At 40.8% G+C, this 16,192-nt stretch overlaps 1 protein-coding gene across 1 annotated transcript in view; it reads right to left on the bottom strand.

Annotated features, from left to right (window-relative positions):
• MTTP (microsomal triglyceride transfer protein) overlaps positions 1 to 15,824 on the bottom strand; it is a 38,769-nt gene extending 22,945 nt beyond the window's left edge. Inside the window, exons 1-7 of the mRNA XM_073340774.2 lie at positions 15,307 to 15,824; positions 9,211 to 9,398; positions 7,557 to 7,700; positions 4,774 to 4,881; positions 3,721 to 3,837; positions 2,041 to 2,180; positions 444 to 594 (exon numbers count right to left, since the gene is read on the bottom strand). Of these exons, the coding sequence (XP_073196875.1) occupies positions 444 to 594; positions 2,041 to 2,180; positions 3,721 to 3,837; positions 4,774 to 4,881; positions 7,557 to 7,700; positions 9,211 to 9,398; positions 15,307 to 15,367 (909 nt within the window). The 5' untranslated portion in view covers positions 15,368 to 15,824. The remainder of the gene's footprint in view (positions 1 to 443; positions 595 to 2,040; positions 2,181 to 3,720; positions 3,838 to 4,773; positions 4,882 to 7,556; positions 7,701 to 9,210; positions 9,399 to 15,306) is intronic.
• Positions 15,825 to 16,192: the final 368 nt, after the last annotated feature.

Below are 16,192 nucleotides of genomic sequence, written 5' to 3'. Positions count from 1 at the left end.
TGTAAGTCAAATCTCAAAAAGCAAGATTGTTTTGCTCGAGGGAGTGGGAAGAAAGGTTAGACTTTCAAAAAAATACATATAAAAGGCCCATTTTATTTTAAAGTGATTCTAATTAATACATTTAAGAATTTACTTGTAAATTCTCAGAAACTTCATTACCTATTGTTAAGAATATGTGCTATAAGTTTAGAGGGAGATACATGATATTATTCATAGAATACAAAAGGGTTTAATTCCACTTCAAGTGCAAAACTCAACTCAGCCTTGGTTGTTGACTCACTACAGCACTACCATAATGTTCAGAAGTTTGGGGGAATTCCTGGGGCATTTATAATGATATATTACACATCTTTCTTTGGCATATTTGTTGGATAGAAATTTCTTTTTCAAACCTGTTCTACTCACCTCCTTGAATTTAAGTCTCTAACCGTGTGTTTACTTACTGAGGGACAGTTTTTGCATTCAGTCTTGACTGGCTCTGCCACTAGTGGAAGTGCTATATAATTAGGGTCCAAAGTCTTGATAACGCTGGCAACCTGCTTCCCAGCAATCACTCCAGGGCCAGCTTCTGTTGACTTCAGTTCCAGTTTCTGCCTGCACAGCCACATATTGAAAAAACACTGTTAAGTCGGAATGTGTTTTGAAGAAATAAATGAATCATGTCAAGAAAGAAATATATTATCCCATTGATGTGAATCATAGAATCAATTAATTTCTCATTTGAGAAGTTATAGGAAAACACTGTAAATCTTTTTTCCATTTTAAGCTATCAGGAGGATTTAACACTAGTGGAGGTGTTGCTGGAGGGAAATGGAGGAAATTGATCTGTCTAATGAATAAGGTGCCCAAATATTAGGCTATTTTCTGGGATTCAGCTCCATAACATATGGGAAACAGCCTTCCAGAACTTGTAGGTGTAAAAATAATGCTAAGGGCTTGTCTATATGGAGACTTAGTACACTGCAAGCTGGGGTGCAAATCTACAGTGCACTAGCTGGTTGTGCACTAATTGTCCACGTGGACCCTGCCACCCAAACAGCAGTATGTCAATGCTCACTGTGGATCTTTCAGTGTGCAGCAGCAGGGTCCACAGGGTGAATTTGTGTGCAGCACGCTAGTGAGCTGTACATTGGCACCTTGGTTTGCTGCACACTAAGTCTTAGTAGACAAACCCTAAAAATGTTCCTGAACCAATTCATTGGATATGAATGCCTCCAAACTCTGGTGGATCTAGGAGTCTGGACTCAGACATTGTTCCAAATTTTGCAGTTCATCCCGATCTATATAACAGGCCATGATCCAAACACCTCTGAACTTTCAGATGCTGGAAGTCTAGATGTGGAGATGCATCTTGCAGCTTGGGTCAATCTCTGTTTAAAATTCTACTAAAGAAATGAGAGGATGCAGAAATGGAATGACTCCAAAACTGGAATGTTGTTATGGCTTAATACCTCCATTAAGAATGTGATCAAAAACTGAAAAAATATCATTATCCAAAAAAATCAGCACTCTTTAAAAAAAAAAATTCATAGACACCCTGAATTTTTCAAAATGGTCTGACCAGCTTCAACTATTATTATTTCATTATTTATTATTTGCGGCATGATAGTACATTTGCGCCCCATTGAACTAGGTACTCCACAAACATATAGGTTGGACAGAAATCCTTTCTGAAGAGTTTATGGTCTTAGGCCATGATCGTGCAGACACTTTACTCACACTAGCAGTCTCATTGCAGTCAATGGCACTGCTTGCATGAATAAAATAAACATGTTTGCAGACGTGAGCCCTAATTTAAGACAAGACACCACAAGTGTGTATAACAAACAACAGGAAATAGTGAGGGAGGGAGAATGATGACAGAAGTGACTGCAAAGTATAGTTACATACACTGAATATATACACTAGTCGATGGTTTTCTATTTTTAATTATAAGGTTAAGTAAACATCTAAAATATATATAATTAATTATTCCTACCCAGCCATTATTAGTTGGATTTAACAGTTAAACATTTAAAAAAATCAAATTAGCCACCTTACTTGGAAACTATTTTGGCATTTGTCGTTTGCCGGAAATTCAGAGACAAAACATGATTCTCTTCTGCTCTCACAGATTTAATAAAGCTGTCTTCTAGGACATAAATTGTAGCAGATGTGACTTTTGTACTGACATCTAAAAGCTGAAAAATAATAACAAACAAGAAAATAGGGCCAGATCCTACAGTCCAAGGCAAAACTCTAACTGAACTAAGGCCCTGTTGAGGAATGTGGGACTGGGCCTGTCCCCCTGGTGTAGGAAAGAGATCTAAGCCCAGGATTGGGAGCCAAGATCTCCAGAGCTTTCATTTAATTTCTGACATGATTTCCTTATCTGTGACCATGAGCCAATCACTTCCCCGTTATGCCTCTCAAATATTTCATTGGCAAATTGCAATAATGCTTCCCTACCTCACAGAGGGTGGTGGGGAGAGAAACGGGGGGCTAGGGAATTGAATATTGCTGAAAAGACACTCAATAATTCGTAGATCAAGGTTTTTTCTTTTTTTTAAAGGCAACCACCAGAAAACAAGATTCTCGAGAAAATCAGTGGGGCAACTCCTAGGAGTCAGATTTCCTCATGTGAGTTGGTGTTGCAGGATCTGGCCCAACATTGTTGGCCTCCCATATCTAGAACATATTGTGGAAAGGAAACTAGCTATCTACTCTAATGACCTGTTCATAAACAACTTGAATTCTTTGTGGTAAGCTTGAAATACTAGGCGCTCAATGCTTAGGCCCAGCCACACTGCCCTCGGTGCAGGAGCCAAGAAGGAGCAGGGCAAATATGGCTGTATACCGCCTTTGTGCTTTATGGATCTCTACAGCGGACAAGGATTAGTTTGGGCTCTCGGGTTAGCTTGAGTACCCTTAGCCTGGCTCTAAGTTGCACTCATTAGTAACAGCCCAAAGGGGGCATTTATGCTAGCCATGGATCACTAGGGCACAGATGCTTTGTGGCCACATCCATACCATACCTCCTTTGTCATGCCAGGGGAACCAGCTGTGCAGTTCAGCCAAATTTACTACCTCCCTATGCCACCGAAGTGCCATATCGGGTTAGGGATCTGGCCCTACATCTGCAGTATGTACTAAACACATATATAATAGCTGGGGAAGGGTTTACAATTATTACTAGCTCTGCAAATATATAGAAGCTTTACCCACATAGAAAGAAACACATAATAATTAAAACCACAAAGAAGACAGGACATCCTGGAAGTCTCCATAGACACTGCAAGTAAAATACATCCTGGATCAGATCACCAGCAGGTATACATGTTCTAATTCCATTGATTTCAGTTGAACTATGACATTTTACACGGTTGAGGATCTACCCCCACATTTTCATTTGTTGGTAATGCACACAGTATTTTGCGGTAAAGCATATACTAGGAAGTCTCCTGCATGAAACATGCAGCTGTAGCATGCGCTCTACAATGCAAGGAAGGGAATAAATGAGAGCAAGTAAAGAGGGTATAATCAGAATGTATTTTAAGGTAAAACAAATAATGAACATTAAAATGACTTCCATTGGTCACACATATCTACCACTGCGTATGGGCAAACATCAAATAAACTATGGCTCAGAACTGGCTCTTTTAATTTTAGACATACTGACATGTTAGAATCTGACATGCTGATTCTTGTATTTATTTTTTTCAAAAATGAACCACATTGTACCTCATTATGGCTTGTAAATCCTGTCTTTTCGATTTCACAGGTGCCCAGGGCTTTAATTTTAGTCACTTGACTTTCTCGAGCATGGTAAGTAACATTGCATTTCCCAGAGACGTCCACCTTGAAAAAGGAAAAAGAAAAACTATTTTCAGTGTCACCCATTTCTCATTTGTTGTCATGTTTTTGATGTTTGTTTTTTCCCTCTCATACACGTACACCGTCTTTACTGGATGGCAGGCTTGCAATATTTGCAACCTGCAGGAGTCTTAACAGCATGTCCACGGGCAATTACTTGAATCAATCTGTTGTGCTATAGGGTGTACTCCAAAGATAATCTGTTTTCTTAATTCTTGGGTACTTGTGTGAGAGGTGGTGTATTGTCCGAGGTTGATTTTCATTTTGGGTTCATTGTTTTCTAGTTTGTGGGGGGGGTAAGAGAGGCTGCTGGTTTTATTTTTGTTTGTTTTTAACTTATGCAAAAAGTACTTTCTCTTGGATGGGCAAAAATTATTTTTTATTAGCGGCATGTGAAGCAAAGTAAACATTAATTTAACAAATGTGAATTTTCTAAACAGTTGATGATGATGATGATGATGATGGCACTGCATTTGCCTGTGCTGGAGTGAATTTTGGCAAGACTCTGGCCTTGTCCATGTTCCAAGTTTCATGAGCTTAGCTAACCCTGCATGGACACTCTTAATTCTATTTAAACCTCACTTATGTTGATTTAGTTTAAATTGATTCTTTAGTGAATTAAACAAAATTGAAACAAGGGACTTTTAAATCAAATTAAGTATGTCCACACAGGGGTAGCTCTGGTTTCACTAAATTAGTTTTTAAATCTTATAAAGTTAAACATCTGCAACTTTGAATGTAGCCAAACATAGTGTAACCAAAGGCTCCACCAATGATCTTTTCAATCACAAGTTCAAGTTTAAACAAAAGGACAAATTCTGTCCTGGCCTTTAAATACTCGTGAAGTCAATGGGAACCACATACATGCATTCAGGACTCTATCAATCTGATTATCTCTATATTGCTGATGTAGTACAGTACCTCCCTGGCAGCACCAGAGTGCAGCTGTATCTGAAATAGACTAGCCAGACCTCTCTTGAGATTTTGAACAACTGCAGGTTCATTTTTATAGGAGTAGAAGTTTTTAACCTGTGGAAACAAAAACAAACAGTAAATGTATACATCTGATTAAATCAGAGAAACACCACGTGATCCCCTGCAAACTTCCTTCCAATTTCTAGAGTTCAGCTCAGGAAACTGAGCTTATTTGACCTTATCCTGTAGTTTTTTCTTCAGCAAAACCCCACTGACTGCAGGATCCAGCCCATAACTGAAGCCTCTGGCAAAAACTAAAAAGGCCTCACTTGAGAGGACTTCCTGTGTGCTAATGAGAGAGAATTTAGAAGAGAAATGAGTAGAAGAGAAATGGAAAACTAAATATAAGATCACAAGTGGTTCACTCTTACATGCAGGTTAAAATGGGTCCCTTACAGCATTATTCTCTCAAAGATGTGTCCAAAAGTATCACATCCCATAGTAATCCCTCCCTTCGCACCCCATTCCCTCCCCGCATACATCTAGTACCCATTGCACTTTAACCACCAGTTACAATATGTCAGAATGAATCATAACTAAATCAGAGTTGGAGAGACTTAAATGACGTGTCAAGCATGCGCCAACCTTTGAACCACAAAGGAAGACTGTCCCTGTCTGAGCTTTTTCTCTAGTAACACAAGACTTTGCACCTTCAATGTGCATTTAAGGAGCTTTTATACTGCCCGTCTTCCTAGAAACTAAATGTAATCAATGTTATCTGTGTTAGTGTTGCAGCATTAGAGGGAACAGGCATGGAAGAGGAGATCCTGTCATTGTGACAGGGGATAGAGTAACATACTAGTTGGCAAGAAAAAGAGATTATAGAAAGTGCTACATGGAAAACAACATCTCAGCCTCTAGTAGGAGAGTTGCATCTGCCAACATATTTGCAGTGAATTGGGAGCAGAGGTATTTAGATTGTGCTATTTTGATACTTTAGTCATGGTTTAGAGATGCGTACAGTGGAGAGCCAGTGCCATCCTGTTCCTTTTTATGTTTTGTAAAACTAATGACGAGGCTAAATTTGAAACTTACTGAGCAGACCCAGTGGCATCTGCATCCGGGCAGGCCAAACTAACAGCCAGTGTATGTGCTCAGAATCTGTTTACAGCAGTAGGTGAAGATCTTTTGGGGGTTAGAGAGTCACAGCCCTTACTCAAGTTTGCAGAGGGCTGAAAAGGAGTGACCCCTCTGCTCAGCACAAGGCAGGTTTGTCACTGGCTGCAGTTGGGAGAGCAAGGGCTGCTCCCCTGATACACTCTGTTGTGAGCCAGTGGGTGGGAAGGGAATAGAGAGAGAGTGGGAGTAATCTTGGCTCCACCCTTCCCATCACTGGCCAGAGTAGTTGGCTGGACACAGTGGGGAAACTAAGCTGCTCCATGAAAGGAAACCAAGCTGCTCCATGAAACTAAGTTGCTCATACTCAAGTAACTTATTCCTTCCCCTGAGTAAATGGGAGCTCTCTCTGAGTCACAACGGGTTCTCTGAGCTGTTCCTGTGGCAGCTATGTGCTGCCCTTTACTCGGGACAAGTTGTAAAATCACAATCCAGCCCATTGCCAGTGGGAGAGGAAACACTTTTTTTTTCTTCCTGATTCTTGATGAAATCCCACAGTACAGGAACAACACAGAATATTTCAGATTTTCAATCTCAGGATATTTTATCTAATTATTTTGTAACCAGTGGAGGCTCTACATGATGATCTGACACGAGTGCTGTGTTGAATGGTGATCTCAGATAAAATTTTCATAAACACGTGACTTACAACCTAGGCCACATTTTCAAAAGTGAATTAGGCAGTCGGGAGCCTACATCTCATTGAAATCATTGAAGATTCAGGGTTTTGGATATCCTACCTGATGAACTTATCTGACTATAATAATTTGAACTAACACTGCTATAGCCAGTACGGATATACTCAAGTACTCACCAGAGTGATTAACATTGCTCCAGACTAGACTCAGTATTGTCTACCTTCATGGTAAATAATATCTCCTCTTCTCCCTCTACCTCTTGGGTGAAATCCTGGCCCCAGTGAAATCAGTGACAAAACTCCTATTGATTTCAGTAGAACAAGGATTTCATCCCTTATCATTGCACGATATCATTCAGTTTTGCAGCTTCAGTTACTGCCTGTATACCGATAACTCCCCAATCTACCTTCCCCTCTCTGTTCCTCTGGGATGCCGTGGCCTGCTCTCTCTGCTGTGCTATGCCCAGCAGCTCTGTGGGCTGGAGGGGGTGCAGCCATGGCTTTGCTTTCTCCTGGCCCTCTTTGCATAATTGCATGTCCCCAGATGTGCACAAGAAAGCAGGGACTAGTTTTGGCTGGCCCCTTTGCAAGGTATTAAGAGCTGGTGTAAAGAGCTGCACAGAGGAAGCTATCTGCAATGCAAAAAAAGCCAGTTTTATTGGTCCTACCTCATAATTATGCTACATGTTCTTGAGTGACATCTCCTGGCACCTTCCCCATGAACAATTTACATATATACAGACATAGAGCCAGGAGCTGACGAGGTTCCTTATGTCCTCACCACAATGCACCCAAATAAGGGCAAGTCATAGTCTAGCCCAAAATGAATATATTTTATGTACAAAAATAAGACAGGATGGTGTATTAGTAACTCTAAAGAGACAACAAATTACTAAATGTTTTCATGCCAACAAGAAATGACTTGTTCAGGGCTTCTCCAAGGAATATGCATGAACTTTAAAAGGCAGGGACTTACCTTTCCACGGGTCCATTGAAGAACTATAGGCCTTTGTAAAGCTGACAGATATTCTTTTCCAATTATATTCTCTGAGTGTTTCCCTTTAAAGATGTTTTTTGCTGCTGGACGTTCATTCACATTTTCAATCTTAACATCTTTTATCTAGAAAAGTAAAAGCAAAAAAAAAAAAAACATAGGGAGCAACCATGCATTGGCAGGAGGATGGATGGACAAAATTACCTAAAAGGTCTTTTCATTCTGTTATTTGCCTTCTGTATCTGAGAGACAGATGTAGGGCAGATTTTCAAAAGAGAGTCAGAACCCACCACTGAAAAAAGATTTTTTCAGAACTGTGGCGGTTTAATGATGAGACAGAACACAGCTTTATGCAAGCAAGCAGGCTGGTTAGCTGAGACGGGCTGTTTTGCCCCCCCGCCTTTTACTTTTTTTTTTTTTTTTTTTTAAGCATTACACACCGCTACCGCAAAAAGATACACAAAGGAATGTATGACGTTGATTAATATACTTATTTACCATTTTTTATTTACTACAATTTTGGTTCTTAGGCCTTGAGCCCAGGCTAAGAAAGCTTCCCACAGTTGCTGTCCCAACAATCAAGTTCTCATGGTTCATATCTAGCCCTTGTCCTTGGATAGAGCAATGTGTGCATTGCTTCTACAAAACAGTCAGGGTGTGCCCTGCCTGCTTCCAGGTGGAATAGCTAAACATGAACCCTTCACAGAACAGCTGAGCTCAGATGAAGGAACCTAACTGAAATGGCTAGATTTTTCAAAGTACCTAGCAAATCTCATTGTTCTCAACAAGAGCTGCTGGATGCTGAGCATGTCTGACAATCTGGCCAGCTCATGTCAGTGGCTAAATGGAAGCTGTTGGGTGCAGAGCTGTTGTGTTAATCTGGCCTGTAATGTTTTGGTACCACACAGTGAATTTATATTCTGTGGGCAGCTACTGAACCTACAAACTAATTTTAGTTGGTGGAACTCAGATAGGATGGCATGGTGATATGCTCATTTTCTAAAAAGAATTGTATCCCAACAGGAAACATTTCTTCAAGATCAATCTGCCTATGCTGTCAGTTAAACAGAATTTACTAGAATATCTGTGACTCTTAATAATGTTTACAACAGGGTCATATATAATGGCTATTTGATAAGGCAGTTAGATTTTTTTTGTATAGACAGACAAATCTTGGAAAACTCTTTATTTTTAGTTTGGATGGAGTTTTGTTTAGAATCTGAGCATCACTCCGGCAAAATATAACAACTCCAGTAAACAAAACATTACATGGTGCCAAAATATTACATATATTACATAGATATAATGGAGGACTTGTCATACAGTCAAAACTTAGAGATGGAAAGGACCTATTAGATGATCTTGTCCTCACGTGGATGTTCTCTGTAGCAACAGGAGGTACTCAGAGCCGTGCAGGGCCTGGCCTTTGCCTCAGATATATTGTTTCAGCAGGTGACAGATTTCTGGCTTGTAGGTGTACAACAATCTCTTTGTTTGAGTAATTCATCCCAATTTTCATAAACCCTTTAATTTACCATACATGTCACAAAGCAGCACACAATGCGAATTAGACTACTGAAAAAGGTGGGTTCTTAAAGTAATTTGCCTGCTTTTATATGTTTTTGAAAACTCCTACCATAATTTTGATCAACTGGTCATCATCGTTGTTGGGGTTTCTCCATACTAGGTTGACGTCCACACCGGATGAAATCCGGTAGCCCGCGCTATCCTCTGGTAATCCTTTAACCCTATCGATAAGCACTTCTGTTGAATAGGTGAATTTGTATAGCTTGTCATTATTTATTCTTGGTCCTGTAGTGTGCCCTGTGTGGAAAAAATGAGATGAAAAATGCACATGGCATCATTTTAGCAATAACCACAGACCCAAATGATCTGTCATTTTCTCTCTCAAACATGTAGAATCAGCTTTAGAAGAACTAAAGACCTTTTCTCTAACAAAGGATTCCATGTCTGATCCTGCAACCTTTACTGAGTTACATTGACTTTGATGGGACTGCTTTTTCTGAGTTTGGCAATTTGACCAGAATGTCCATAAAAATCTTTGTAACTTTACACAGAGATATTAGAAGGTTTGGCTTAAGTTCCAATTCTTCCCTTCGGATAGGTTTTTTTTAAAAATGAATGCAGAGTGAGCTCAGAATATAAAGAATTTTCTATCACTAGAAAGCAATCTGTTTGGCAACCTGAGAAGTGCTGAGTGCCCTGATCTCCCATGGGAGTTAATGGAAGTTGAAGGCACTCAGCCTATATTAGGAATCACTCCTCATCTTTCAGGACCTTGCCTGTAGTCATTGTATTGAGACTCCATCCAAGGGATGACACAAATGAAAGTAATGAAGATCAGTAGAAAGCTGCTTTTTTCACTCAGAGCAGTAAACCCATTTTCTTCAAATAAAATACATGTCTCTGGGAGTTATCACTTGATTTTGTTACACTTAGACCCCACAATGTATTTTAAAAGACACATCCCCCCATACACCAATAAATAAATAAAATAAAATCACAGATGCAGCTTTCAAATTAGGCATCTAATTTAGGGCACCCCCTGCCATAGGTGTGCTCCCACTGATATTTCCAGCGCTTCTGCACCAGCAAAAATGACACACATTATTCCCCAGCAGTTCAGCTCTGCTATTGCTTATGTAAGCTGATGCTGGAGTGTGTAGACAAGGCTCAAGGGTTTTTTCCACCATCTCAGCTAACCTTGCCTATAGTGCCCAATGCCCTATTTCCTCCTCCCTTCCCCCTTCTCCTCTGCACTGCTACGGCAGGGGGACACATCACACCCCAGTTCCACTGTCAAGGATCCCTCTCCAGCCTCAGAAGTGGGAGCTAGCTTTGGCTCTACGGGCCTGATTTGAGAATCACACTGCATGGAGGTTTCACTCACTTTAATTGCAGCACGCGGAACAGTTATACCATTTGATCCATAAAGTGTTTGTTGTTAAGAGAATGCTATCAATTGGAATTTTTTAACTGACTTTAAAAAAAACAAAGGTTTCTGGTAGCAAATCCTTTAAATACTATGCCCTGAAATAAATGTATAAAATTCCCTTTAAATAAATGTTTACAAGGGTTTTTCTCCTCTCTTGTTGATGGTTATAAAGGTCTCTTGTGTACAAGGGAGTATTGACTAATTCACTCATCATATAGAGGCTGGTGCTGGAGATAGGACGTGAAACTGACTGACTACATACAAATTGCTGCCAACAGGGGTGCTGGAACAATTTGTATTGTGAGGGTGCTGAGAGCCATTGAACCAAACTGTAAACCCTGGATATAATAGAAACCACTTCAAGCCAGGGGGTGGGGCAGCACCCCCAGTTTCAGCACCTCTGGCTGCCAAAGGCACAAAGTAAACTAACGACAAAAATGAGATCCCTCCTCCCCCTTGCCCTCCAAATTACTTTGTTATAATGATTTGATGTTCTATTTGTAACTAAAGAGCTGAGTCTTACTCGGCTCCAATCCTATACCAATGGGAGCCTTGCCATGGACTTCAGTGGGTGCAGGATCAGACATTTAAACTGAAGAAGCTGCATTCAAACCTCTGCAACGAAGTTCAACCAGACAAGGTCGCATTGTTTTCTACAGGAGGGATGAGTAAGTCTCTTGGCAAACACAGAAAAGGAAAATCAGCCACACCACCTCAGACAGATTCTCAAACCAACTGGAACTCAGTCAGTGTGTTCTGTGTTCCTGTCAGAGAATTGACAGTACCAGGGTTTCCCAATTTGTATAATGTCTTGCACCATTTGATATGACTTGGCCAAATAAAAGTTTCAATACATCTAATCAAGAAAAAATGCAAAGTATTTGTTTGTTCAAATGGCAGGTAAAAGTTTAAATTCTTCCTTTGATTAGATACGTGTTGGAGATCCACCATGACAGGATGGATTTCTTTTTTAAAAAATCAAGTTAATTTCATAAGTTTAAAAAAAAATCTCTCAAGGCACTTTCCACTCCCTTTTTTTGGTCAAATTTTTTCAGATGTGATAGTCACTAGCATGCTAAGGTAGAGTCGAAGGGAACCGAAACATACTTCTCGAAGGGATGCTGTACCCCCAAAGAGCCAGAACTTTAGCCACTGTAAATTGACATAGCACCATAGAAGTTCAATAGAACAACACTGATTTGCACCAGCTGAGGATCTGGCCCTGAGATTTTGCAGTCCCTGATGTTGAGAACTACTACCTAGAGCTGAAAGTTGGGGCTGTCGTCTCACTATCTTGCTACTGTAATGATGCTGGGAAGCACTTCCTTGTAGGCCAGAGGTTTTTCTTTAAAAATAAGTGCTTTAAAAATAAAGGGCCTGCTCCTGTAAGGGTCTGCGAGTGCTTCCTGTGACGTGCTGAGCATCCTCTGCTCCCATCAATGTCAGTGGCATAAAAGCTTGTCAACACCTATCAGGAACAGACCCCAATTCCTGGAAATAAATCTTTGCTGAAGACCCATGGCTTGTTTTAAGTGTATTGTAACTTAGTACCAATTACACTGTTGAGTATTTAATATTTATTGAGAGTGGGGTAGTGCAGTGTGCTAGGTGCTTTCTAACCACAGAAGATGATGCTGTACTTACCCCTGAGGGCATTCACTCTAAAAAGGCAAAGACATGAAGGGTGGGGGAAAGGACATGTGAGTAAAATGATCAGGGCGATGATAGACTGGTCTTGTTAGTTACAGCATAGGATTGTTTGTTCTCTTTTTACATTTTTCTTAGGTTTAAACTCCGTACAATCCCCTTTCCCCACCCTTCCTCCACAAATTCAGCCCATGTGTATTTTTCTATAGTAGTTCTCATTTAATATTCCCTTTGTGCCCTCCCCGCCCTACACTGGATCCCCTCCACATGCAGAGGAGCAGTTCACTCCTGCAGGAAACAGATACGCAAACGACTTCACCAGCTAGTTTCTCCTGGTAGTCATGGAAGCAATGAGTGTCTGGGAGGGACTGAAATGTGGGGAGGAGAGTGGCTTTATGCACCAGCTTTGCAAGGGCATTCCATGCATAGGAGGCAGCATGGAAGAAAGTACAGACAGTTGCTGGAGAAGCAGACACACAGGTCACAAAGCCGAAGAGGGGTTGTGGTGGGAAGATCTGATAAGACTAAGAGACTAGGGAGGGCAAGTAGGGAAGGGGACAATCAGGAGAAGCATGAATTTATTGCAGTAGAAAAGGGGAAGCCAGCAGAGATTAAAGGGGCAGTAGGGTAACGTGGCTAGATTAACAGGCAAAGAAGATATTAACAGCTGTGTTTTATGTGGACTGGGTGATGTTATGTGCAAAACCGATACCCAAGCTAGCTTTTACAAAATACACATACTATTTCCATTGTAAGAAAAATAGCAGTACTGTTTAGGTAAATAATTAAATCATGATGGTGTATAATATAGAAGGTTATGCTGCATTTCTGTTCCTAGCCAATAGAAACCTCTCTCAAAAATCAGAGACTTAATATTATGCTGCCTTTCGGAGATCTGTACTGTACTGTCAGTCCTACATAATGTTGTGATGTTTATTCCTTTGATCCTATTTCCATTGCAGTCAATGGCAAAACCCTCACTGACTTAAAGGGGACCAGGACTGGACCCAGAGACAGCATTCTGCTCTGCTGTGTCGGGGTCAGAAATGCCTGCGTGGACTGTGTCGCTTTCAAGGTGGAGTGCATAACACATAGTTTGACTAGTAATGTTAAGTGTCTGTCATTAAGGGTAACATGCCAATTCTATAATTAAATTATGATAGTGTACAATACAGAAGGTTACACTGCATGAGCAGAGACAGCTGTCAAATCCTGTGCCTTTTATTAATACATTTGGCATGCACAACATGTGCATCTCTAACCACTAACTGGCTCTAAGACCATAAATTACATTTGCCAGTTCTTATGATATTGGATACCTTTAAAAAAACGAAAGCCATCAAGCTATTTATTTGAAAACATTTTAAAAATGTAACTAAAGCTAGAAATGTATCGTGTGCAATTATCCGACTGACTTGAATGTACAGAATACTCCATAAGTATTTTAAAGAGGCAGCACAGTCTGGTGGACTGAGAGCCAAGAACTGAATTCTAATCCCAGCTCTGCTGTTGATTCACCCTCTGGCCTTGGGCAAATCACTTAACCTCTCTGAGTTTCAGCTTCCCCATCTGTGCAATGGAAATAATGATTTATCACGGGGCTGTTTTGAGAACTACTGAATGAGTTAATGTTTGCACAGCATGTTGGAGATGTAAAGTGCTAAGTATTTTTATTCCATATTCCTTTACATTGGGCTAGCTTGGCTAAAATAACTATCTCAGAAGCTGAGAGTAGCAAATACTAGAGGTACAGCATGTTGGTTGAGTAGTTATATAATAAGATCGTTTTGGCAGCATGGTGAAATTCACCTGCTGGTAGAGGGATTGTATGATGAGCCCTGTGCTTTGCCACTTCTGTGAGGGAAAAGGTGAGCAGAGAAGATGCACAGGGAGCTTCTGCATCCATTGTAAACTGAGGAGGTGGGCTGTGTGCTGGTTCCACATTTACTGGTGTGGAAGAGAGCAATGGGGCCCAAGTGACAGTGAGCTGGAGAAGCAGCACTTGGTCTGTGCTTGCACAGATCCAATGGCCTGGATTCTCTACATGAGGGACAGGGAGGGGCAGTAACAACTAGCCCATCCCACAGGCTACCCTACAGCCTGGCCTAATAATGGATGGTTAATTAATATGGATGTAGGGTATCTGCATAAAACTATATTAATTACCATTTATTTGAGTTTTAAGAATATGGCCCTCGAAGTACAGACTCATAGAACAGAATGCTCTTGCATCATTTTCACCCAAAATGTTGATTGCTTTGGCCTAAAAGTCTTGTAAATTTAATCCAAACAGTGGCAGAATATCCCCCCATAGGCACTGTGTGAGACAACTTCTATCCCATAGGCTGGTGACACGGAAGTGTGCAGAGGGGCTGCAGGGGATTCCTGTGTGTGGATTTTGTACCCCTGACTCTTGTGCAGGAGACCTGCGTAAAACCATTTTATGTGGGCACCCAGAACTTCACCCTGAGAGCAGATCCAGCTCCAACTCCCATTCAAGTTAGTGGGAGTCTTTTTATTGATTTTAATGGGAGCTGGAAAAACCACATAGTGCTCAGTTATGCAGAGCTGAGCACTCTGGCTCTGATCCATGAAAGCTCTTAAACAAGTGCTTAACTTTAAGCATGTGAGTAGTGCCTTTGAAGTCAAAGGAACTACTTTTATGTGCTTTGCTGGATCAGGGCCAGTGTTCAACCCCTTGCAGGATTTAGCCTAAAATGGAAATCGTAGTAGTACTTTGCTCTTCTATGGCATTTTAAAATCTGTAGATCTCAAAATGCTTTACAAAGGAGGATAAGTATCATTAGCCTCATTTAACAACTGGGAAGCGGAGAGGTGAAATGACTTGCCCCAGGTCACTGGTAATGCCAAGACTAGAAGCCAGGTCTTCTGACTTCTAGGCCAGTGCCACATGCACTTGACCCCTTTGCCTTTTCTATAAACTGGGTGAAACTAACATTACAAGTGCGTGTGCTGCATATTTATTTTCATTTAGTAAATCCATTTAAAAATTCTGCTCCTCGAGAACCCCTTTAGTATAAGATCTTCCTTTCTTATGTAAAAAATATACCACTGTACATTCACCACTGCTACCACCAAAAGATTAATAAAAAAACAGTGTAGACCTACCTTTAACAGAGGCGGAGTTTGTGGAAAAGATGCAGAGGAAAAGCACAGTAAGAAGAATCATGTTTGACTCTTCTGAGCTCTTGACTATAGCATTAAATGTTAAAACTACCAAGAAGTGAACTCTTCAGCTGGGAGTGAAGTTTGCAAAGAGAGCCTCTGAATCTGCAACTGTGTTTATCTAGATGTAGTAAAGGTCAGATTCCAAATTCCATACTCAGGTACTAAGTTCATTGATGGTCTTCCGTTAATCATTCACAACTGAGGTAATTGGGGCTTTTACCTATTTTATTGTTCACCTCAGTTTTCATTTTTGAATATTAATCAGATTCAGCCTGTACAAGCTCCTCTTCCCCAAGTCTGCAGAGTCAATGCTCTATTTTGGAGAGGGTGAGTGGAATGAGCCATTGCCTCCCTTAAACCACCAGGCTTAAACCAAGATAATGATGGCCTTATGTTACTTCCACATCTGTGGCATGAAACACTCCCCAACCCCAATGCAAGGGTGGGAAGATTGAGGCAGACAGAGGCTTATGTGGAGACCATAGCAACACATTTCCTTAAGGAATGTGGGGCCAGAAAGTAGGACTGGTTCTCCTTACAAGAGTCCTAATGTTGGATGGATTTCCCAAGATCCCAGATTTCCCTGCAGATTTTCAGTACACCAGTGGCTTTGGAGGGTCAAGCCTACTTCACATTCTGTAAGAGGACCACTCATCTCAGCTTAGAACAGTGATTCTCAAACTTTTGTACTGATAGCCCCTATCACATACCAATCCTTTGACTGCGACCCCCCTTATAAATGAAAAACACTTTTTTATATATTTAACACCATTAGAAATGCTGGATGCAAAGCGGGGTTTGGGGTGGAGGCTGACAGCTTGCGACC

Source organism: Lepidochelys kempii, chromosome 4 (genome assembly GCF_965140285.1).
Source record: "Lepidochelys kempii isolate rLepKem1 chromosome 4, rLepKem1.hap1, whole genome shotgun sequence".
Classification (NCBI taxonomy): domain Eukaryota; kingdom Metazoa; phylum Chordata; order Testudines; family Cheloniidae; genus Lepidochelys; species Lepidochelys kempii.
This window is presented reverse-complemented; position numbering and strand designations above follow the sequence as displayed.